This window comes from Rissa tridactyla, chromosome 1 (assembly GCF_028500815.1).
Source record: "Rissa tridactyla isolate bRisTri1 chromosome 1, bRisTri1.patW.cur.20221130, whole genome shotgun sequence".
NCBI lineage: Eukaryota > Metazoa > Chordata > Aves > Charadriiformes > Laridae > Rissa > Rissa tridactyla.
Genome location: NC_071466.1, coordinates 110,079,568 through 110,104,653, shown reverse-complemented (window position 1 = coordinate 110,104,653; position 25,086 = coordinate 110,079,568). Strand labels below are relative to the sequence as shown.

The following is a 25,086-nucleotide window of genomic DNA, read 5'->3' as shown; positions in this document are numbered from 1 at the left end:
CTGGAAGATAAGGATGGAGAGCAGAACAACCCACCCATAATCCAGGAGGAAGTAGTCAATGATCTGCTTCTGCACCTAGACACACATAAGTCTATGGGGCCAGATGGGATTGACCCAAGAGTACTCAGGGAGCTGGTGGGAGAGCTCACCAAGCCTCTCTCCATCATTTATCAACAATCCTGGTCAACAGGGCGGGTGGAGGGTGGCTAATGTGATGCCCATCTACAAGAAGGGTCGGAAGGAGGATCCGGGGAACTACAGGCCTGTCAGCCTGACCTCAGTACCAGGAAAGATCATGGAGAGGATCATCTTGAGTGAGCTCCCATGGCAAGTGCAGGGCGGCCAAGGGATCAGGGCCAGCCAGCATGGGTTTAGGAAAGGGAGGTCCTGCTTAACCAACCTGATCTCTTTCTATGACCATGTGACCCGCCTTCTGGACACAGGGAAGGCTGTGGACATTGTCTATCTGGACTTTGGTAAGGCCTTTGACACCGTCCCCCACAGCATTCTCCTGGAGAAGCTGGCGAATCATGGCATAGACAAGTGTACTCTTCACTGGGTTAAAAACTGGCTGGATGGCCATGCCCAGAGAGTAGTGATTAATGGGGTGAAATCCTCTTGGCGGCCGGTCACCAGTGGTGTCCCTCAGGGCTCAGTTTTGGGGCCAGTTTTGTTTAATGTCTTTATCAATGATCTGGATGAGGGGATTGAGTGCACCATCAGTAAGTTTGCAGATGACACCAAGCTAGGTGGGAGTGTTGATCTGTTTGAGGGTAGGAAGGCTCTACAGAGGGGGACCTGGACAGGCTGGATCGATGGGCCAAGGCCAATTGTATGAGGTTTAATAAGGCCAAGTGCTGGGTCCTGCATTTCAGCCACAACAACCCCAAGCAATGCTACAGGCTTGGGGCAGAGCGGCTGGAAAGCTGCCCAGCAGAAAAGGACCTGGGGGTGCTGGTGGACGGCCAGCTTAACATGAGCCAACAGTGTGCCCAGGTGGCCAAGAAGGCCAACAACATTCTGGCTTGTATCAGGAATAGCATGGCCAGCAGGAGCAGGGAAGTGATCGTGCCTCTGTACTCAGCACTGGTGAGGCCTCACCGCGAGTACTGTGTTCAGTCCTGGGCCCCGCTGTACAAGAGGGACATTGAAGTGCTGGAGCGTGTCCAGAGGAGAGCTACTAGGCTGATGAGGGGTCTGGAGACTAGGGCATATGAGGAGAGGCTGAGGGAGCTGGGCATGTTTAGCTTGGAGAAGAGGAGGCTGAGGGGAGACCTCATTGCCCTCTACAACTACCTGAAAGGAGGTTGGAGAGTGGTGGGTGTTGGCCTCTTCTCCCAGGTGAATAATGACAGGACCAGAGGAAATGGTCTGAAGTTGCGGCAGGGGAGGTTTAGGTTAGATATTAGGGAGAATTACTTTACTGAGAGAGTGGTCAGGCACTGGAACAGCCTGCCCAGGGAGGTGGTTGAGTCACCATCCCTAGAGGTGTTTAAGAAATGTCTAGATGTGGCACTTCAGGGCATGCTCTAGTGGCAGAGATTGTAGGTTGTCTGGTTGGACTCAATGATCTTAAGGGTCCCTTCCAACCATGAAGATTCTGTGATACTACAGAAAGTGTGCTACTCTGACATTAAATATGAAAATGAAGTAACACTAGGGCAAGAAGAGTGAAATTTTTTGTATCTTTTAGGTTTCTTTGTTCACCTGTATATTTATTCTATGTATATAGAAAAAACAGTGGCTTAAAAAACTAAAGTACAGTTTAGTAATACAATAATGTTGCTGTTTCACAGCAACAAATTATTTTTTTTAATGTAAAAGAGGATAATACCTGTTCAAAGGTAAAGCCAAAGGGTTATTTATGTGAGAGTCATGTATCTGGGTTTTTTTAAGAGTGGGAGTAAATACAACATTCTCAAATGCAAAACTAACATGGTACAATAAAATTTCCTTGCAAAATTTTCCAGTAAAATGATAAAATTTGTTGATTTCTAAAAAATCTAGATAGTGCCTTGTAGTTCTTATTACCTTGGTATGCTTCAGTAATCCTTAGTTAGTAAAATAAACTCTCCTACTTTTCTTCTCCAATGATAAAGTTCCATACTGAATAAACTCAGTCTTTTAAGAGTCACTTAGCTTATTACCTTGTATAAATATATATTTAGAACATTTTTGCTGTCCGCAGATAAGCCTATTGGTGTTCAGTTGCAGCTGATAAGTGAGTTTGTTCATTCCACATCTTGTATATGTTGAATAAACTCTAGAGAATCTCACTAGTTGAAGATGATAATTACTTTTTCCTTTTTAGGAAAAAGGCATGCGTCTTTCTCAGACAAAGTACTGGAAAATAAAAAACCAACATTATTTTGTCATTTGGCTTTTGATTCTTTCTCCAGACATAACTCTGAAGGGCAAGAAAAAAAGGGTTTGAATCCAGTAAATATAGTGCTTTCTGAAAGCACCACATGACTTCTTTGTGATACCTGGATAGTATCGTGATATCTGATGATATCTGGAGTTTAAGGGTGGTTAAGAGTGTGGCTGCCTCCTCCAGCATCTCCAGTCCCAGGACTCCCTCCTGCCTGTCCCATGGTGCCCACCCTGGTACCTGGGCCCTACGAGCTGTGGGATGTGGCTGCTGCTTTCCCCATTGCTCGTTCAACCAGTAGCACAGCCGAGCAGGTATCCCAGTGACAGACGGGTCACTGACAGGGCCACCACGCGGATTGCCGCAGACAAGGCACTGTCTTCAACAGCACCCACGTAAAACATAAACATAGGCAGCCAAGTCCCTGTCTCCGTATTGGCAGATAGAGATAGAAGGTCACTAGGGACACAGAAGTCCGGACCCCCCCACACCCCCTGTTTTACATGTGACTAGTCCTCTTTACACAACTTTCTGTCCGTTCCTCCCCGTTCCCTAACCCTGCATGGTCCCTCATCAGATTGCTTAGTCCCTCCAACATCCCAAGCCCCCAGTTTGAAAAGTCCTGTTTGCCTGCAGTTTCTTGGTAGCCCACCATTTAGTGTGTCTGATGAGGTGATTATTTTTCTTGGGTGTTTTTTTTTCTTTTTTCTCCATTCTGTTTTTCTGTCATGTTTCTGTCTGTATATGTTGTTTATGGCTTCCTCCTTTTCTTATTATCCATTTTTACACTGGAAAAGTTGTTGACCAGATACCCTTAAAGGAGCAGACACTCATATTCCACACACCCTTTACAGGTTTCATTTAGGCATGTTGTAGTGCGGAGTAGCTGTGAGGTCCTTGTGAATACACCCTCTCAAGGTTAGATAGCAGGATTAAGGAAATGCTAGCTTCTTCCCACCATTAAAATTGAGAATTTTAAACTTTTTTTTTCTGACCAGGTAGCTTTGATTATTAAATAGAAGTGGAATTGGTCCATTAGTATGAAATAGTTAAGAAAACACCATCCAAACAGATCTTGGCTTTAACAGAGGGGCCTGATGGTACAGTCATTAAAGAGGAGAATATTTTTTTCTAGAAGTTAGTGAGAGTCTTCAGTGTCTTGGAGAGTTTCACAGGCCTTGGGAAGAAAGCCACAGATAACCATGAACTGTATGATATTTGCAATTTAAATAAAAGTTAATGTTTTCAGCAGTATCACTGTATCATCGTCTTTTCAGAGAGGGGCACAAGAAAAAAACCTACTCTTCTCCATCAGTGTATTCACGCTGTGTTATTTTTTGTTTTCATTTGTGCTATTCATTGTTATACTTTAAATGCTCTCATTTTGATGTTTTTCAGGTCAAAAGGTGTGCTATGGCGGTCTCAAGCATTCTTGCTACAAGTTAGCTTATTTCCAGGACTTGTCTAGACGCGTGGGCTTTGAGGAGGCCCGCCAAGCTTGTGAAATGGATGGTGGGGCTTTGCTGAGCCTGGAAAGCGAAGCTGAGCAGCAACTAATAGAAAACATGTTGCAAAACCTTACTAAATCAGGCTCTGGGATTTCTGATGGTGATTTCTGGATTGGGTTGTGGAGAAGTGGCAATGAACTAGCCACCTCAAGTCCTTGCCCCAACCTCTACAAGTGGGCAGATGGAAGTATTTCACCATTCAGGTAAGTCTGTAGAACTGGTTATTGAGGTTTCGTAGAAAGAAATGGAGAGCGAAATGCCTGGCAAGTCAAGTTTTCCATAAAGAAGCTTGGAGACTTGCTGCCCCATAAAAGTTAGTAACATGACTCCTTAACTTCTCCAGACAACAGCGGAGCTGGCAGCCAGGTTTTGAATTTGAAGCTGTAAAAAGATAGCATAGTGTAGCTTCAGCCCACAATTTTCTTTGCTTCCGTCTCAGGAGTTTGCCTTTGTATGCCTTTTCGGAGGTTTTTATGCCCCACATAGAGGATTTGGGATGTGGTCTGAAAGCACGCAGACAAATTCTGCAAGACTCTGGCCACCTCGAATCAGGGAGCCAGCCAGCAAGTAAATTAACGCATGTTACTTAGTGTAAATGGCTCTGTTTATACCCTGTCTTTTGAAAAGCTTTTAATTTCCTGATTAAGCAAAAGGCCAGAGTAGCAGCAGCTCACAGGACTCAGGCCAAAGGGACAGGTAAGAGACAGATAGGAAGGAAAACAGGTAACAGCAGTATAGTGTTATTTCTGCATAAGTGCTTTGACAGTTCAGATTTTTTTTTTTAAGATCCAGAGATGTGGAGCCCAGCCCCTAAACTCCTCTCATGAAGGAGTTATGGGAAGTGCCGCATATCTTTGAAGAGGATGGGGCCATTGGAGTTGACTTGTTTTCATTGATGTAAACTCCTTTGCTTGGCTTCCTGATGAATCTTACCTTCAAAATTTGAAAGTTTTTCTTTGTGTACCACTAGAAATTGGTATACAGATGAGCCTTCCTGTGGAAGTGAAGCCTGCGTTGTGATGTATCATCAGCCGACTGCAAACCCTGGTCTGGGAGGGCCATACCTTTATCAATGGAATGATGACAGATGCAACATGAAGCACAATTTTATCTGCAAGTATGGCCCAGGTAGGTGAAACTCAAGTTATATTTCACAGGTGGGACGCTTTCTTAGAAAAATAACTGCCTCTTTCTTGTGGCCTGTGGTACCGATTCCTTCAGTGTCTGAGTGGCTGAGCTAACATTAACAGGGATGTAATAAATCAAATCCACTGGTAGTTTAAGCAAAAATACCTGTATCCAGTAAGAATGTTTTCACGGCTAGCTTCACTATCATGCATTCCCAGACTTACTTTAATTCATTCACTAGTCATTTTGTTCTGCAAAAAGTGTTTTAAGTGGCATTTTCTACTTCCCTTGTTCACTATCAAGTAGGATGACCAAGATATCTCTTGGTCCTACTGTAAAAAAAAAAAATTACCCTGTCCTTGTAGTTGCAGACCTCTGACGTTTTATACCAATTTACGTGTGATGGCTGTTTCTAACAGTTTTGGATTACAGAAAGAAGTTCTAGAACAGCAAGAAGAAAATTCTGCACTCATACATGTAGATTTATCGATAGGAAAAGCAGACGCACACTAGCTCAGATGGTGACAGGAAAAGCCAGGTCTTAGGCAATTTGGCTGTACTTCCAGACATGACATAGGTTGTGTATATGTCAGTAGAGGAAATGTGAACTATAAACTAGAACTCTGTGCAAACAGAAAAAGGACATGAAAAGTAAACTTTCAAGTTGAGCCTGTAACAGTTTCTACTTTTGGGGGTACTTACAGTAAATGAAAACATGTCTTTCAGCAGGATCATGGAAATAATTTTAAATAATTTATGGTGTCTGCTTTTCAAAAACTAAGCTGAAAGTCAGAATGCATATGAAATCCTACTCTTAGCAGCTATTTGATCTACCCAGTTCTGCAGTTTCCTACCTGCTTTCTCCATGCTCATGACCCAGCAATAATCACATTATTTGTAGGGAACGGTCTGTAGAGATCCAGACTATTTTCTTCCTTCAGTTTTGGTGGATAGATAGCTTTCTCACTGTCTAGTATCTTAATGCAGATATTAATGGCAATTAATATTGCAAGCAAATATTAAATACTTGGAAGGCTTGATATACCCACGCATTTCATCCTACCCCCCAAATCTGTTCCTCCTAAAATTATTGGTGATTATTTCTGTTTCATGATGATCAGTTATCACCTTGGTCACACAGGCCTTGCAAGGAACTGTGATGTATAAAATTTTATCACTTTTACAACCGATCACAGCTATTTTGAAATAGGAGAAAACAATAAAAATGTTTTAAGTTGTTAAAATAGCAACATTTTTTATGTCAGAAAATGCAGGCTTGATGAAAAGGGCTCAGTTTCAAGTATATTTCATATCCTTAAAAACAAACAAATTTAAGTGAAATAATTATTCTGTAATAAAGAATTACTTACCATTCTAATTATGACGTGTTAAAGATTTTTTTTCCTGAAAAAATGCCAGGTATTTTGGATTGGCAGAAAACAAAGTGATAACAGTAACAATGAAAATGAATTTATGTTTCTTTCACTATGTTGAGATAGATTAGTAGTGTATAATGAGGCATATAATAAGGCAAACAATATATAGGTAGATTATTATTAGGACTGACATTGTTATGCAGCTAGATAGAGTACTGCTGAATTGTAGCTATTTGCTTTTCAAGCTGTAGGAATTGTGCTCTTTAGCTAAACAGACTGTTCTCCCAAAATGTATTTTTCTATCACAGGCAGAAGAGTAGATGCAGAAATGTATACAAATAGTTATATGACATTTCTTTCACTGCCTGAGGGAAGTGCCACAGTGTAAGAAAATTACATTTGCTATCTAAAAACTAGTGAGAATTACAAATGACCTTCCCCCCCCCGCCCCCAATCACTGTAATAGCTTCAACGTCAGCCATTTGCAATACAAAATACAACCATTTTACTGGGAGTATTAAGGTGCCACATGCTTATTGAATTTCGCTTTGTTATCTGAGTATATTGTTTTTCACAACTTTCCCCTCTGTTTTGAGTATATGGTGTGCGATACCAGTCATAGGCCAAAACGCAGAGGTTGTAGGTGACCACGATGAAGTTACATCCAATTGTGTCAGCAGCAAGTTCGGGGCAGCCCTTGTCAGGCAGTCTCACTCAAGCAGTAGCTATATTTCTGGTAGTCCCTTTCAGTTTTTTCTAAGCCCCTTTTATACTGCCTCCCTTGACAGCATTTACTGTTGCAATGTTCGGTCTGGCTTTAGATCATATTGATCATTCAGCGATCTTTAATTTAATTATAGTTGGTAATTGCAACCACATTTAGTTCCTGTCCAGCTCCTGTAGGTTTGATTATGCAATCAAATTAAAAACTCATCTCCTCTTCTGCTGTCTTGAGCCAGCAACTCAGTTCCTTGTGCTGTTTTGATATCTTTCTTTATATATGGCCAAGCGTAGCCAGTTTTTATCAGATGAAGGAATTGCCTTTGTTCTGGTAGGCTTTATTGCTTCTTCGATTTCTCCCAGCATTTTGTGCTTATCAGGACACTTGGAACTGCAGGCTCATAGCGCTATTCTGTTAATATGATATTATGATAAAGGAATGGTATTCAAACAATCGTGCAGATTCCACTCCTATGGCCAATATGAGGTAATTAGTTCTGTAATCTTTGTAAACTTTTTGTTGTAACAATATCCCTAGCAAGCCTCTGCAATACAGCTCAAAGCCATGAGGTGGTTCTCTAGTTTCTGGTGCATTATGAGAAATATGATACTATCACTCCTCTTCCGGTAACTTCACTTCTATACGTGATGCATTAGAACCCGCTTCCCATGATTAGTATTGTAGGGCTGCCTGTTACAAAACCAAACTACCTGAAGCTGACATCTAACCTCAAAAACTTGTGCTGCTTTGTTTTTCTTCATAGCCAATGTTCTGTAAGCGTATTTTTGAAAATGTGCGTAAGATTTAAATATTAATCAAGAGCACTTCCTCTCATATTGTTTTAGGGTCGTGTGCACAAATGAACTTTTGAATATGTTAGGAGTTTTATTCAGCACAAGAAATTAAGGGATTCGGTGATTTATCCAGTAATTTAGGAGAAGCCACCAAGAAATGGAACTAGAATGAGCTATAGCCCTTTTCTAAGTGTTGAAAATATATGAACTGGAAGTGATTTGACATTAGTTTGTGAATAGTCTTTGGTAAGAAGATTAAATGTTAAAGAATTAGTCAATTATTGTTTTTGGATAATGTATCTCTGCGATACTGCATGCAAAATAATGAAAACATCTATTTTATTGCACACACTTTTTGTTCTTTAACAATTGATTTCAAATATTGATTTAACAGATAATGTCTTAGAAAAAGAATTAGGGGACAGAGCGGAGCCAGATCACGGTAAGAAATTTTGTAACATCGAATTGAGTTGCAATGGTAAATACATAAATATAAGGATAGCTTACAAGAACCTCCAAAATTACTCAAGTTTAACTGACACAGTTTAGAACTGGAACATGTGAAAAATGAATCCTTTAGAGAGCAATAACTACAAATTTATGGCTATTGTTCAGAATAGCACTGCTCATCATTCTTGTTCCAGATGTAATCCCAATTTTGGAATAAAATCTTTTCTATATGTTTATATCCATCAGTTTAATCAAGCCTGAAAATGTTAATTTTTCCAATGTCAATTAAGATATAATTACTATTAATTTATTTAACAACATAACAGCCATATTTTGTACTCACTGTTTTCATAAAATCACAGAATCATGGAATCGCCTAGGTTGGAAGGTTCCTTTCAGATCATCTAGTCCGTCCATCAACCTAACTCTGACAAAAACCCATCACTAAACCATATCACTAAGCACTACGTCTACCCCTCTTTTAAATGTCTGATATCCTTTTCAGGTATCTTTCCAACAGTGCCAGCAGGAAATCCTTATGACACAAGCAAACCAGAAGATCAGTATCATGTTATTGCAACTGAAACAGGTAATATGTTCATATGAACTTACTGTTCTGGTAAAAATATTAACAGTGGAGTCAGTTAAATTAATCTTTAACAGTGTCCATTATTGTCAGTGGGAGGAAGCAGTCTATTTCCCCAGGAAGTGCCCTGAAAAAGTATACTTTTGAATAACATTTCAAGAGTTTTAGTCAGTTCTTTTTATAACTGTGGAAACAAATTATTTCCATATCTCCCCAAAACTTTGATCCAAATTTACAGGTTAACGGTCCGTGAAATTGCACCATTGTCTCTGACCCTGGTGACTCTCTGTCAAGACACAAGGTTTCACCGGTGTTCACCCAGCTGTGGAGTGTCACCTTCTAGGCTGTGGTAACCTTGTCTCTTTCCATCTCCTCCCCACCTCTTCCCCAACTTGTGTAACAAACATATGGTGCATACATTATCTTTTATATCTGATACCTGGGCTCACAAAAATGGCACAAATGAATATTTTCTAGCAGGCAGGGCATAAAGCTTTCCGTTGTCTGCAGAATGAGCACTGTGACATAGCTCCCCGAGCGTTCTGTGTTTTAAGGAATACCACATGCCAAAGGGAGTTAAGGGCTTTGCTGAGATTTCTAGCAGAGAAGGCTCTTGGTATTTTGACAATGGATACCCGCTGCCTAAGAGCTTGCTGTAATGCTCCTAGCTACTTCATTTTGCAATTTATGTCCTTGACAGAGTCCTGTGGTTCATGACGAGTTGTAGCATGGCCTTAATTCAGGGAATTTAACATCTCTGAGGAGCAGCTCAGGATTTTACAGGATTACAGTATGGGATTATGGAAAACTGGCACTCCCTTTCCACTCTTGTTGGCTGGATTTGAGCCATTTTCCTAACTGACATTCCTGTTGTTTGTAACTCCAGAGGAATGAATATACTAATTAACTGTTTTTTTGAAATCAATAATCCTGTTTATACAAACCATGCAAAGACTCTGTATCTAAAAACTCATAAACAAACCCAATCTGAATATTCACATTTATTCTTGCTAGTGAAAATATGTTCAAAAGGGGACAATGGGTAAGAAAGTCCCCACAATTTGTATGTTAAATGTATACTCTTATAAAACATGGGCGTATAGTTACTGAAAACCAGGCAGACCCATTCTGGAAGTTGTAGACCCCATCCTCTATTCTAGGTAGATAATAGTCTCAGTTTGTACGTTTTCCCACTCCTTTGGCCCAGACACCTGCAGGGGAGCGCCTTTAGCCCTTTCCTCATTAGTCAAGGAAAGTGTACCTTTGCCTTTTAAGGGGAATGGGGACACAAGAGCTGGGTTTGTTCCTTTTGTGGTCCTGCACGCATGGAAATCCAACATGCAAGGGCAACTGAGTAGACAGGTTATATGGCCTGTAAAAATAATAGGCTGTGAAATGTACTCGCTTTAAATATTTGAGTTTTCAATTACAAAATTGGAAATGTCAGAATTTAAGTCCTTAAGATATGTTTTGAACATTGCTGGAGAAGTGCTATTTTATTCTTGATATTGCTGAGTCATCTTTTGGAGCTCTTCCTATAGAAGAAATGTATAAGTGTTCTTTTGTGTAACTTAATGTGTTTCTGATATTTTAATCCAGGTTTTTACTCACATGGTTAAGAATATTTCAACATGGGAGACATTAATGAGAACTTTTTGGTTTGTAGGTATAATTCCAAACCTAATTTACGTCGTAATACCCACTATACCATTACTGCTGTTGATACTAGTGGCTTTTGGGACTTGCTGTTTCCAGATGCTTCATAAAAGGTAAAGTATACTAATCCAAAATGGTTTTATAATGCAGAATTCATGTTTCCATTGGCAAGCTATTCATACTGAAGGACTGCTTACGTCTGTCCCCATATATGCAATTAAGCATCTTTTCATCTGGTAAATCCAAGTCGTTTACAGCTGAACGTTCACCATCAGGCTTTTCTGCAATGCACTGAAATAGTTCCAGGTCTCTCAAAGTATATTGCCACTATGACTTCATCTCTTTCTGAAGAAGGTATCTTTGCTGACCATTTGATAGGCTGAGCTACTGGCAGCACTTTTCCTTCACATCTTCCATCATTATTAGCACCTACACAGCACCTGGGGTTTGGGGAATAACACTGGGGTGCTCACTGATAGAGGGCGAACTCAAGAACTCACCTCAGTTTCTGACCAAAAGTGCCATTTGTTTGAAGGATAAACCCAAGGGGTCAGCAGCTGTTTAATGCTGTTCCAGAGCACATCTTATACCTATGACAGATGAGCCACTGGAGCAGATAAATCGAAACCAGAAAGCAAACCCATGTTTTGAGCCACACGCCAGTGCCACTCCTTTGTACAGCATGGATCTGTCAAAAAAAGATGCATAAAGTAAATAGACATGTGTACATAGATGTAGTACCAAACAGTTGTATTATTATGCAAATAAGAAACATTTCAGTCTATGGAAAAGGATATGTTTTGATTCACGTTTTAAAATTCTTGGAACTTTTTATCTTTCTCAAAATGTGATATACCAAGATATGAAAACATATAATATTTTTTTCTGAACTAATCTTTCTGAAAATTTTAAGGATATCTTTCATTCTGCAGGTCTTGGGGTTGTTTTGTTTTTTTTTTTTTCAGGAAGCGTTCTCAAATTAATGCAATCCAGAAAAGTTTAAAGTGAAATATGTCTTATGTATAAACACTATTTTGGCAAAATGGCAAGAGTGATAAACAGATTCACAAGCTGTTATCCCTCTTGAAGAGCAGGAATACTAGTAAGGAATATGACACCACTGTTTTAGGAAATTAGAAAAAAAAAATCTTCCTTACTTTGAGTCTTTACTTTTTCTTTGTGGTTTTTATTTTGCATTTTCTGCAAATAGCTGAAATACCTCATTTCAAGTAAGAAAACACTCCAAACACTGCTAATATCTGTGTGAGTGAGCGCAGACTGATGTTTGCAGCACTCCCTAGTGATGTGTCTCATTGAAAGAAGTGAACACAAAGATATTATGAGGTCTTCATCGTAAAGTAGATTGTGTCTTTGTTATGCACTTTCCTATAAAGAAAAGGAAAATGTGCACTTTCCAACCTGTCTTATGGCAGGTAAATTCATTATTGTGAAAGGTTGTATCCAAGCCTCAACACTGGGGCTGTAGAAGGTTGGAAACTCAAAGCAAAAAGAGTAATAAAGGAATCATATGTATAACAATTACAATGATATACGTAATCTAAAGCTGGAACCCTTATTACAGTGGACCTGGATTTCTTGGTAAGTATGACATACGTGTTCATATCTTTTCTAGTAGCTCTTTCTCTCCTGAGAAAAGGTTCAGCTCTCGAATACTCCTGGGAAAACCATGAGAGATTCATGGCCCACTGAAATCAATAGAAATAGTAGTGTTGACTTCAGTGAGCTTTGATCAGGCCTTTGATGCTATAGCAGTTCATCCAGAAGTAATTCATCTGAACTTCCAAGACTTAAAAATTGCATGACACGATATTGGAAATTCAGCTTGGAAGATTGTACTCTTTGTCTTAGATGATTAGTTTGGTAGATTAAATGATACAAAAATCAGGGAGAAAATGGATTTGAATCAAAACAGATTTTTTTTTCAGAATGTTCATTTTGGCTTGTACCAAAGCTTTTAATTTAAAAAAATAAACCAAAGATTCATATAAATCAAAAGAGGATATTCTAGTATGACAAAAAATGAAGTATTTTCTTTTTTATCTGTTGAAACATAACTTTGTTTTTAAAAAATGTTTCCACATCTATTTTCAGTTATATTTCCAGATATGACCTACCTTGCAAATCATTTTGGTTCATCACAAATACACAGTTCTTGGGTAAAAAGCAAATCAAAAAAGAGGCAACCACTTGAACTGATTATCTGGACATTGTAGAGCTTTAGGAAAAGGATTCTGTCCTGCTGGGGAAGGAGGGATCCCCAACTTTCCAAATGAACCTGACTTCTCATTCTTTTTTAGGCTTCCACAACATGGTGACCTTTCCTCTGAAAGCCACAATCCATGGCCAACCAGGACATGCCTAGCTTGAAAGGTCATGACTAATTTTGCCTGGCGTTGGGCTCTTAAAGGGTAGTAATAAGGCAAAGCAAAACATCTTCCCTGTAGCTACTAGAAATGATCAGCTCATTCATGCTTAGATGCTCTCCCTTTCATTTCTTCCAGGGAAGCAAGGAGAAACTGCTTCAAAGACCCATCTCCATTATCATCTGAATGCCTTGCAGAAAGTTTAAATTCCAACCTGGTATATTTCTCAGTTTCTATGATTGCATTTGATGGTCAAAACAGCGATATGCTCAAGCTATTTGTTGCATCTTCCTTACCTTTCTTACCAAAACCTGTTTCCCGAACCAGACGTATAGCTGTTGAAAATCAGCATAGGTTCACTGAAGAAAAATTCAGTTTATACAGCTAAAGTTCTGATCCAAGGTATTTAGAAATTGTTCCTGCTGTGTGGCAAGGAATTTTCATTCAAAGAACTGCATCATTAATTTACAAAATATGCCTGATTTTACTGCATTAATCTGGAAGGAAGTAGTGAATCAGTTTCTTAAAGAAAGAAGTGCTGAGACTACTTGATTCATTGCAATTGCTTTGTTTATAGCATTGTGGCCTGATCTAAAGTCCACTGAAACCAATGGGAGTCTTTTCAATTACTCCAATGGGCTCAGGTACATAATGCATTACTTTGTAGGACTTCAGAGGTAAGTCTGGAGGGACTAAAAACTACTGTACCGTCCAGCTCCCTCAAAGTACATTTTAAATCAACTCAGACTCGCTTACATTTATGCACCAGGAAAGGAGTAAAACTGAACGTATAGGACTGTTGGGATCTTGACTCTCAGGTTTCCAACTTACAGAATTATGTAGGGCTACTTCTCCTCCTCTGGTTTTTACTTAATTGGGGAAAAAACATCAGTGTGAAATATTCTGGCCAGAGACTAAAACATTGTGGTTGAAATGCAGCTACAGTGGCTCATGAAGTGCCTTTTCTTTGCAGCAAACTGCAGTGTACTGTCATCTGCCATCTAAGTGAGGGAAGGTGGTGTGTTGTAGCAGAGATGCTAACCATGTGGAAAGACTAACATCAACTTACAGAGTACCTCAGGGCTCCCTGTAAAGATCAGACAGATCATTTTTGCAGTAGTTTTGGAACCAGTTTTATTTTTTATTAAAAAAGACCCAAACACAAAACCTATTATTGACAGTTCTGAATGAAAACTAGGTCTAAGGAAGCTTTCCACCAGTCATTCATTGCTAGGAGTCTGATTCATGTGCCATTACTCCATTAGAATTTAGGTCAAGACCTGAAGGGAAGAGGCTTTCTGGTGTACCAGTAGATGCTGTCACCCATTAATGTACGGCGGTGACGGGGATGCAGCTCAGGATGTGTGTGGGCAGGGTTGCGGTAGCCCCCCGGGGTGGGTGGGCTGCACCCCGAGCACGTCGGACATGGGCTCAGGAGCGTGTGTGCCCCCATCCCCCATAAGTCCCCCCAGACAAGGCAAGCACCCAGCCTCCCACCACCCTGGTCAAACAGTGTCCACGCCCCTCTCTGAAAGGACCACTCTGTGAGCAGGTGTGGATGAATGTGAACTGAAAAAAAAGGGGGGGGAAAAAAAAAACCACAAAAAAACCTGAACAAAATGGTCCGGGTCACTTCAGTTCATTGGAGGAGCGCTGCTAAGCAGGGTGGTCTGGTAACTTTGGTAGCAGTTGCTTACCTCGACCCACCGCTGCGGTGCTGTGCTTGGTGCAGCATGGGCCACGGCCCTTTTGTGGATGGGGAACCCATGCTATGACAGCAACAAAGATGGCCTTCCAATAGGGGAGGACATACCCAGGTCTGATCACGAACCTGAATCAGGACTGCTAAGGCACACGTGCACTGAAAATAGTTTATATTTTTATCTTGCAGTAAAGGAAGAACAAAAACCAGTCCAAACCAGTCCACACTATGGATTTCAAAGACGCCTAGGAAGGACAGTAGCATGGAGGTATAATGATTTACTGACTGAAAACAAGGCAAAAATAACATTTTGCAGTCAGGCTGTATTATGATGTCGTCTAAGAACATTGGCTTGGAATGGCTTGAAAATGCAAAGGATCTACAAGAATGAACTGTAAGCTCCCCCTTGAGGCAAATGTTCAGATCACTTTTATATAATGTTTGGTTATTAATTCAGTAACAAACTATGCCATGCTAAATAAAGGGTATGTGTTTATTTTGCTAAGAGATGTAAGTTAGCTAGTATGTGAGCAATGAAATGAACAGAGCATTTGAAGTTTTTATGGGGAAATATCTACAATGTATCAGTTTTAAGACTGTTTGTAGTTAAACAAACCCTCTTTGTTTCCTTTAGTCTCTCATGCATTGTAACCTAGTTGATGTACTGTAAATGGAACTGACAATTTTACAGTGTAACAATTATTTATCTTTGCATAAACGTTTGATACAAAATATTTGTTTAGTATTTATTTGCACACTTAACACAGCTTTTGATCCTCAGGCACACTGATTATTAAATATTAACACGGACGCTGGCAGAGATAGCCACCTTGTTGTGACATCGATCTGATGTGGCAAAATTCAAGGATACAAAAAAATCATTTGATGTCATATAATGAATCCACTTTGCCAGGGAATAACCATAACTTTTTGACACATTCAAGGTCAACACAAGTCACTTGGCAAGTGATACCTCATTAATGAGATGTCCTTTGAAGGCAGCCATTACTTAAGTAAAACATTTTTTTTTTTTTACCTTTTCTGAGGAAAAAAAAAAATAATATCACAACGGGAAAGAGTTTAAGATTAAAATTACTTGTTTCAGTAAATCTATGTTAAAAAGAAATCAAAGATCATTTAAATACAGCTAAAGGTTTGTTAGGAGTAATGTAATGTTGGATCAAAGAGACGACAAATGGCTTTTCTTGGAAGTGGCACTAATAGATTCATCCCAGCATTACTCAGACTATTAGCTAGAAAAGCTAATAGTTATTGTGTTAGAAAAGCTAAAAGTTAATTGTGTTAATTGATAGAAAGATTTAGAGGTAACCCTGATGCATTTAAAGTCGTCTTTTAGGGTTATTATTAACGTCATTAACGTCCATTCTCCTTGGTTGCTTAGGGGCTTTCTGCGCTGTGAGAATGGTTTTAGCAGTCGTTGGGAGCAGATCTTGGGGTGGTAGCGATGGCACTCTGGCTGATTTGTTGGTGACAGCCCGGTGCTGGAGCTGGAAGTGAAAAGGGGTTCTGCTGCAGTTGCAGCAAGCGTTCAAGAGCATGAGTTCAACCTAGCTGGCGCTACATCATTACCACAGATTCAAAACTACCGCTGGGTGGAAGCTGGGGAGCGATGGACAGAAGCAGAACTGTGTTACTCCTGGGGTTGCCTATGCTGTGCTAGCTGATGTTGACCACCGCTTGGAGTTCAGAGACTAATGTGTATCAATGTTTCTGAGTAAAGGAAAAGCATTTAAAAGTTCAATACCACTAATACAAATTGTGCAATGCTATTGCCGAAGCACTCTTGGAAGCATCTTAACGTTGCTGTTAGGCCATGTTTTCACTCCCTCTTTGAAGAAGCCGTCCTCTGTACTTCAGGTTAAGTATTGCTATTCCTACTTAAAATACTCTGTAGTTTTTCCAGTCACAACTTCTTTCTTTGCTTGATTCCGTACTTTATTTTCCTTCGTAGTGATTGTAAATAGAGAGAAAATACTATGATCCTGCATGGTCACCAAGACCAGAATTGTTTTTCTCCTGACTTAAGCACTGCTTAACTCAAGGGAGGGCAAGAGAGTCCTCTTTCTTGGGAACGGTTGTGGTAAAAAAAAAAAAGAATTAGTTCTTTTTAATCGTTTTGGAGGATAAACTTCCTTTAACTTAATTGAAGGATTAACTATTTCTTCGTACTTTGGGATTCCAAAAGACACATAAAGATGTAGCAATCAATATTACGATTAATGCAGCAAAAGTGATTTCTGTGCAGCAATTAAGAGATGCAAATACCTTTAGATGCCTGTCTTATGGGGTGAAGGTGATTGCTGGGCAGTTACCAGCACGGACCAGTCAAACTCTGTGTGACGGAAGAATGGGAAGCGGCACGCAAATCTTTTATTATAATGTACTCAGATTCTATATGTTAATAAAAAATATTTGTTATTGGGGCAAAATATTTCCATATCATATCACCTGCTTAGGGGAAGGAAGTAGTTTCCTTCCATGTATTTCCTTTGCTTAGGATGTTGTTCCTAGATACCAGGTGAAATCTAAAGACACTTAAGAATCCTGTTTAGAAGACTGCAAATGGTGCACAGATCAAACTTATAGTCTAATGACTCCCACCTTTAAGTTGGTGATTCTTTTCCATGCAAAACATACAAATCCTACACATACACAAATTCTTTCATCTTTATTTCCCTTATTTCCCCCCACAAAAGGGAGATAGGAGTAAGGGTAAAAGAGGAAAGGGGGAAAGATAGGTGTGTTGCACACTTGCAGAGAGAATACCTAGAAATTAGACTTTATGCTGGTATTTCCTTTGGATTTTGTTGGGGCTTAGAGAATCCAGAAAAACAACAACAGGTACTTACGCATCATGGTCCATTAGTGGAAACAGAATTGCTATTTAAAAAGAAAAAGTGCTCCAAAAAACCCCAACCAACCAACAAAAAGCCTCAACCCTCTCTGTCCTTCATATTCATATTAAAATCTACAGAATGGAGAAAGGAAAATTATTTCCAATTTCAGGTGGCAGATTTCATCAACTAGAGCCACTTCAAATGAGCTTGTTGACTTTTACATACAGCTATGGGGTCCCCTCATGCTGACCACATTCCCTTCTGCTCACTGCCTCTCTAAATCTCTTCCAAATGGCAGCTGTAGGTGAGGGGAGGAACTGAAGGATGAACTGTAAACCTCAGCTAGTCCTCAGATGGATGGCATTATACTCCCACCACCCCTATTTTCCCCAGGGAACAGATTTTTATTTTTTTTTCCTTAGTGATCTTGGCCTCTTACAAGCATCTGAGAGAGAAAGCTCTCGTTTCCTTCTTTAATCTTTTAAAGTTTTTTGGTTGCAGGCACGTGTAAGTCAACATCAGGTTTCCACCCTCTATTTCAAAGTATTTTGGCTCTGTGACTCAATCGAAAATAATCTATGCTGCCCACGTGTTTTAACATAGTAATAACTGTTTTCTCCACAGGTTTATATGCAGGCAACTGAAGTCATGGATGCTGAACGAAGGCTAGAACGTGGTCGGCTCAAGTTACGTTAGTTCTATCTAGGCATAAATTAGTTGAAATAAAATGCATATTTTTAATTATACTGGCCTATATTACATATATGTTTCTATACCAGAGTTCATAATATGAAATTTTTTAGTCTGAGGGGGTGGTTTATTAATGTATACCTCAAAATACATCTATGCTTTGCATTTTGGGAAGCAAAAAATACACATAAATAAAAGTATATTACTGTATTTCTGGAAAGCACATTTTCTAGTGACTGTATCTGCTTTGAGTTGGGTCTCATATTTCATTAACAGACTGAAACACCATTTATGATAGTGATGTATGGTAAATAATGCAGAAATCATGTTGCATTTTAATTAAGCATTTTAACGTAATTGCTTCCTCGGAATCAATTTATACTGATAGCAGAACGCACTTTATTTTCGGTGACTGTTTTCAAGCAGAGTAACGGAAGAAACAGTAGTCCACTGTGAAAGCTAGGATTTGCAGCTTTAACATTCTGATGTTAAAAACTATGGGGGTTTATATGGAAGAAGGTGTCTAAAACACCTTTTCTCTTCTCTCTGGCTTAATTACACCTGCCTGTGTTCCTTGTGGTCACAGATGTGTTGATAACGCGAAATATTTTGGTCTGGACCTAGTCCGCTAATGCTTATGAAGACCTGAAAACAGTTTGAGACTTGATATTTTTTTTTATCGGTGACTGCCAACTTGTGTTTGTAAGCCAGCCTTGTATTTTGAGCACTTCCTGTCTGCATTTAGCGTTGTAAGCACCAAGTGGGGAAGCTCCTTACACAAATCATACATCTATATGTATGTGTGTAGATACACATAAACAGTAAGTTAGAATGCACTTTGTATTTTCATGCAGAACTTTGGAATTAAAATATATTAGATTCCCACACTGGGCTGAAAACAGAAATAAAAGAAATGCATCATATTACACAAACATTAAGACACCATTGAATTTAAGGCATTTCAACAAGTAGGTAGTTATATTTTAATAGAAACCTATTTAGAAAAGAGCTCAAGAAGAGAAAAAAAAACCCACTTTTTTGTTCTTCGTATTCTTTCCCCTTTAGACTGCTGTAATGGGCTGTCGTGATAGTTTATATATAAAGCATAAAATCAGTATTAAAAGTCACCAGTACAGAAAAAGCATGTAATGTATCAAAGGAACCCCGTTCCTTTTTATTCACTGGCAATAGCTGATACTCATTATTGTCAGATGTTTTTAAACATTACTTTTTATGAGAGGAAGTTGCAGTGTTGTGAATCTGTGCTTGGGTGTACACAGCACATATCTATAATTGCTTGAATAACTGCCAAAACACTTGCTTAAAAAGAAAACTAAAAAGCTACATTCAATCCTTATTTAACTCTATTAATTCCAAACGAATTACACAAGAGAGAACTTTTGGCTTACATTCAGTTTATTCATTAGAAAGCAGCATGATACATGATCAGCCTTTATGCACAGTCCATAGACCTCATTCCAGAGCTTTTTGTAATTTACAAGACAGAACTCCCATGAGCCCAGTTTAAACAGATAACGTATACCTTAATTTTGATATGTGTTGAGATAACTGAGAAGAGTTACCTTTGCATTGAAATGAAAATTCACGTTGAAAAATACAGTGTCAAGACATAAAAACAGGTAGTGTTTGGCCTGAAATTAATAATTTATACCATATTTCAATAAAGCATTTGCAGTTTGCAAACTTTTTTACTGCCCGTGCTTTGTAAAGCCCTCCACTGGTGTTGAAAGAAACTGTTTCCCCATGGTCTCACACAAAATAAAAAGTAAAATGATAAAACTATTTGTTAACAAAACCACAGCATCTGCATTGAAATATTGCTCTCAATTGGTAATAGAGTTCTCAATTATTAATATTTTCCTCCCCAAAATTTAAATATGTGTTCAGTTTCTCTAACTGTAAGATTGGAATACCAGTGGTTTACATCACTAATACAATGGCTTACTTTCAACCTTTAAATTCTATTTCTATCACTAAAAATTATCAAGCTAATAGATGATTGTTTTGATCCAGTCTACAAACATGGTGACACGAACATACACTCCTGGTCTTTTGGGAAGTGCACACTCATAGCCAAATGATGTTACACCAACCAAAACCCACTTGTTACCATCTTCAAATGTCAGAGGACCACCTGAATCTCCCTGCAATATGAAATTCAAAAGTTAGAAGTGAACGGTGTCAACTCTGAAGCAGAGCCTGTTTATGACATTTTGTTTGTGCTGATCCTTACTTATTGTAGACATTGTATCCATATATATGTGAGAACAATATGACTTCTTCCATGTGGAAAAATTCTTGAAATAATCGATTTCCTTTTCTCCTTTTTTTTTTTTTTTTTTTTTAAAGGATGTGATCTTATGCTCTTAACAGTCTTTCCATACAGGACTGGGTTTCAAATGATTTTTTTTTTTTTTTTTTTTGCTTACTACTTTCACATTTAGCCCTTCATCTTTCATAAAGCCTGGGTAAATGTCTAGGATTATTTTTTAGTTGAATCTATTCAGCCAAAATGCAGTTCTATTTTTGGTCAACCCAGAGTTTCTGCAATTTCAAATTTCAAGAAAAAGTCTGGAAGATTCACAGAGGAGGAGGTGTCCTTTTCTCACACCTCCTTCTCAATAGTTTAGCAGATGTAGCATTGCAATAGAGCGCGGGGAGACCAAATTTGACTCATCTCACAGCCTGAGTGGGGGATGGGTCAGCCATGAGTGTCTTGTTTTGATGAGAAAGAAAACAATGACGGTTTTTCATTGTCTATCAAGTTAGTTGAACCAGTACTATTTTTGTCTTCTCACAGCCCTGTGAATGGTTCTTTACGGGAGAGTTCTGCAAGGACTCAGCTGTTAAAATACTTCTGCCCATAACTCTAGGGCATCACAAAAGTTCAAAGGCTGTGACAGCAGCCTAAAGGCTGAAGCACTATCAGGACTCACTTGTTCATCTTTGCTCATGGTTGAATGGTCATTGATCACAACGCTGGTCACTTGTACTCTATATCAGCCTATGGTGCTACACCGTATGAGGTTCAGAAGGCAAAAGGAAAGAGGAAAGCCAAGAGGCTGAACGAATGGTAAGTGAAATTAGGCTTGCATACACTCCGCCTTCTCAACAAAACCAGCCAAAGTCACTGCACCTGATGAAGGCTTAGGTTGTGAGGGCAAGGCAAGAGCAGTTAAGTGAGAGTGCTCCTCGTCAGACATGAGGAGAACCAGCCAGTCTCCATGCCATAGACTCCATGTTGCTGGAAGAAAAATTACATGACAGCCAACTCTGACTACGTCCTCAAAAAGAAGCCATGTGTTGTAAGCAGAGCTGGAACAGATAAAGACTAGATCCCCAGGAAGCAGCATATGAGATCAATGCAGAAAGGCAACCTACCCTAAATACTGTGGCATCCACTTACAAAAGGTCTCCAAAGTCTACAGATTCTGGGAAAAGCATCATTGCGCTCTCTTTCCCTGCATGAAGCATTTCTGAGTCTTCAATCTATTTGGTATTTATTTCTCTGTACTCTGCCTTTCCCTAAGCATGTCCCTCTTTCCTCAGCAGTAATTATTCAAAACTTAGTGCAGAAAATTTCCAGTCCTCCTATTTATCTCTGTCCATGGTTGTTTATGTCAAGATGATACAAAATAGATTTTTATCTTTTCAACTTGTATCTTGATAAAGGATTAAATGGGCAAAATACTGTAAGTAGAAATTATATTAATGGACAGTGGTTCTGGTTTTAATTATCGGAGGATCAAGGACCATTTTATTCAGTAATTAGATATAGTGTATGATAGCAGTGGAAACAAGTCACTTGTATTTACCTGACAGGAATCCACTCCTCCTATGTCATAACCTGCACAGATCATATTCTCAGTAATAGTATATTCTGGCATCTGTTGTTGGCATTTTTCATTTGAAATGAGAGGGACCTCTGCTTCTTGCAGTATGTCTGAAGTGGGACCTGATGAAAATACAAAATACTTTTACCCACTGTAATAAATACATACAACCCGCTCGGAACACCAATGGTTTTGTTCCTGTTCCAGCATGCTGGGCACGCTACTGAGCAGCAGGAAGCCCTGCCTCACTGCTGTATTATTCAGGCTTGTACCCCTGTAACACAGTCACTGATTAAACGGCGCTCATTAACAGAATCCTGTCTTTTATTTGTGTAATGGGACTGAATTTGGTTATAATTAAATCAAGATTACTACAATCAATGACTATGAACTCACTGTGGGGAGATCTAAGGGGTAATTAAGACCTTAGGAACTTGGATTGTCCAATGTTTCCTCACTATTCATTGTGTAACTTTTATTGACTATTTCAAGTTTTTACAAAAATTTCTGTTTCTAATTCCCACCCAGAATTATAAATGCAATTTCATTCTGAAAATGTAGATGCAAATGCATACGAGCAACTGTGGGAATGAAATAGCATGTTTATTATTTCACAGGGGCTCCAAATCTGGTGCATATGATATACAAACAGAACACGCATTTCAAATTACAGTCAGTACGCTTGAATTCTGGGAAAAATTGTTTGCATATTGTCAGAAAGAATAACCTTCCTTCTCCCCACCCAATATCTGGAAATAAGATGTATGTATTTCATATTGAGAAAAGTAGTCATCATAACTTCTAAGGGCATGCAATAAGTTTTTTTCTCATAATTTAATGATCTTAGATATGTATATTTTTTCTAATAAATATGTTGTAACTCTATTACTTTGCTTTAGAGAAGGAACAGTGGAGAAGGATAGTTCCCAAATTTTCATATAGAGGAGTACCTCTCTAAACTATTCAATTTTAGCAATCCCTGTGGAATCAGGAACAAGCTTTCCCTTACAGCTTCATGCCTGTCATAATTTTCCAAGATGATGACCCACCTTCGTTCATAATAGTACCCCAGCCAGCAATGGAGCAGTTAATTCCTGGTAAAAACTGTTGATTTTTTTCCGGTAAGCAGATAGGTTGTATGTAATCTGTGAATGAGAAATAAGCAATCAATTTCAACCTCTTCCCTGTATTCAGGTTTTTATGAAGTTATGAAGTTTTATGAATTAATGTACAAGTAAGAAAGCATACATTAATTCAAACCCACTTCTTGGGCAAGATATCCAGGAAGTACTGGACTGACTCCAGAATGATTAGGTTGTAAAAAATGTACAGCCACCCCATCACCCTCATGTGCTTAGCACCGTTAAGGTTTTGCATAACAGAGTAAATCTGTTTTATGGGAAAATAACAACTCACCTGTATATTGCACTTTGTATTGAAGGTGCATGACAGCAATATCACTATTTTTTGTACGCTTCACATAATGAGGATTTATAACTATTTGATCAATGTTTCGAACTACTGTTGAAGATTGTGTCATATCTGACTGGTCATATAAGCCAAGAACTGCTTTCCATTGAGATGGTTTTAATTGCCTCCTAGACGTTGAAAGGAATATTCACAATTATGAGTGATTAATGAAAGTTTTGAAAAATATGTTAGGTAAAATGCTAATCTTTAATCTCATGTTAATTCATAGCATTTGCACATTTTGTCAAAATAAATAGAATGTAGTGGATGTGCTTACAATTTTGTGATACTAACACTATCTTAAACATCCCCACCGTAGAAATATGCAGTTGATTTTTTTATGTTAAGCTCATAATGCATTATTTATAAAGAATTAATCAGACAGTAGTGCAGGGGAGGAAAATACTAAATTACTGTGGCTTTTTAAACACTGTGAAGAATACTGCTGACTGCCCACCAGGCAATTAATATCCATCCCCGTTAGAAAATTATTATGGAATATCTAAAGAATAATTGGTCTAAAATGTCATTGGAAATGCTGCAGCTCAGACTCAGAAAATTGGTCTCTTAATTTTTTAATCTAAATCAAAAAAAGATATGCTAAGACAAAATCTGCATTTTTTGCTGAGCTACGCATGCTGGTTTGAGACTGTATTTACGTTAGAGAACTTAATTACTTGCTATTTTTTAATCAACAAGTTCATAGTTTCAAAAATATGTTTCCAGCCTGATTGTTGTACTGAATTGTTTTCTGCTGATCTTTTGGTTTGACATCAAGAGGTTATCTTGTTCTAAACGAGGAGCGTTTAAGTTAAATGTTCAGAATTAAAGTGTGAAACTGTAGGCTCCCACTTAGGTAAATTCCAGCAAAGTCAAGATGATAAAATGAGATTTAAGCGAAAGTGGAAAGGTGATTTAAGTGCAAAGGAAGTACCAAGACAGGTGTGGATTTATTGTGTGAAATAAGAGGGCTTGATCCTTTTCATTAGTCTTTGTGTGGAATATAGCTCCTGTCATGCAATGAGGCAGCATTAATGTATTGGCATAGTCTCCACTGCCTTGCTACTTAGCTATTTATAATGAAAGCTCTACTGTAATTTTGAATACTAATGTTCTTTTTTTGCCATTCCGGTTTCTAGGTGTCTTCTACAGCACTCGTTTTTATTATAGTTGTTATGGAAGAAACCCCTAGAAAATATTTAAATATGCATCACTTCTTTGAATGGTACAAATAACACCATCTAGGGGATACCCACTATTGCCTAATCAATGCACACAAATCAAGATTCATTCCAATGATGCACAGTAAATCTTGATCAATCTATGATAGTATACAGGAGGAACAGGCAACACTGACTTTACCTTTATGAGGTATGATGTCATCCTTTATAGCACTGGCAGGCATTCAACTAGTTAATGGAGGCCCACATTAATTACGGGTTAAGCGCACATGCTCAGTATTAATACCATATATTTAAAGTGCAATTCTTCATTGTTCAGAAAATGCTGCTTAGTTTCCACGATTCTCTGCTTTAAAG

The 25,086-nt window shown here is 38.7% G+C and overlaps 2 protein-coding genes across 4 annotated transcripts in view; one reads left to right on the top strand and one right to left on the bottom strand.

The window, feature by feature from the left end:
- The window catches only part of CHODL (chondrolectin), a 34,351-nt gene extending 18,958 nt beyond the window's left edge, over positions 1–15,393 (top strand). The window contains exons 2-8 of one of the 3 annotated variants that reach the window (XM_054214742.1): positions 3,770–4,082; positions 4,850–5,007; positions 8,293–8,340; positions 8,854–8,937; positions 10,601–10,703; positions 13,113–13,191; positions 14,866–15,393. In XM_054214742.1, coding sequence (XP_054070717.1) covers positions 3,770–4,082; positions 4,850–5,007; positions 8,293–8,340; positions 8,854–8,937; positions 10,601–10,703; positions 13,113–13,191; positions 14,866–14,868 — 788 coding nt within the window. In that variant the 3' untranslated portion in view covers positions 14,869–15,393. The remainder of the gene's footprint in view (positions 1–3,769; positions 4,083–4,849; positions 5,008–8,292; positions 8,341–8,853; positions 8,938–10,600; positions 10,704–13,112; positions 13,192–14,865) is intronic. The other 2 variants (XM_054214733.1, XM_054214752.1) reach the window with 2 other exon arrangements.
- Positions 15,394–20,218: 4,825 nt separating this feature from the next.
- Positions 20,219–25,086, bottom strand: part of TMPRSS15 (transmembrane serine protease 15) — a 59,174-nt gene continuing 54,306 nt past the window's right edge. Inside the window, 4 exon segments of the mRNA XM_054191508.1 lie at positions 20,219–20,389; positions 22,061–22,200; positions 23,128–23,223; positions 23,495–23,676. Of these exon segments, the coding sequence (XP_054047483.1) occupies positions 20,219–20,389; positions 22,061–22,200; positions 23,128–23,223; positions 23,495–23,676 (589 nt within the window).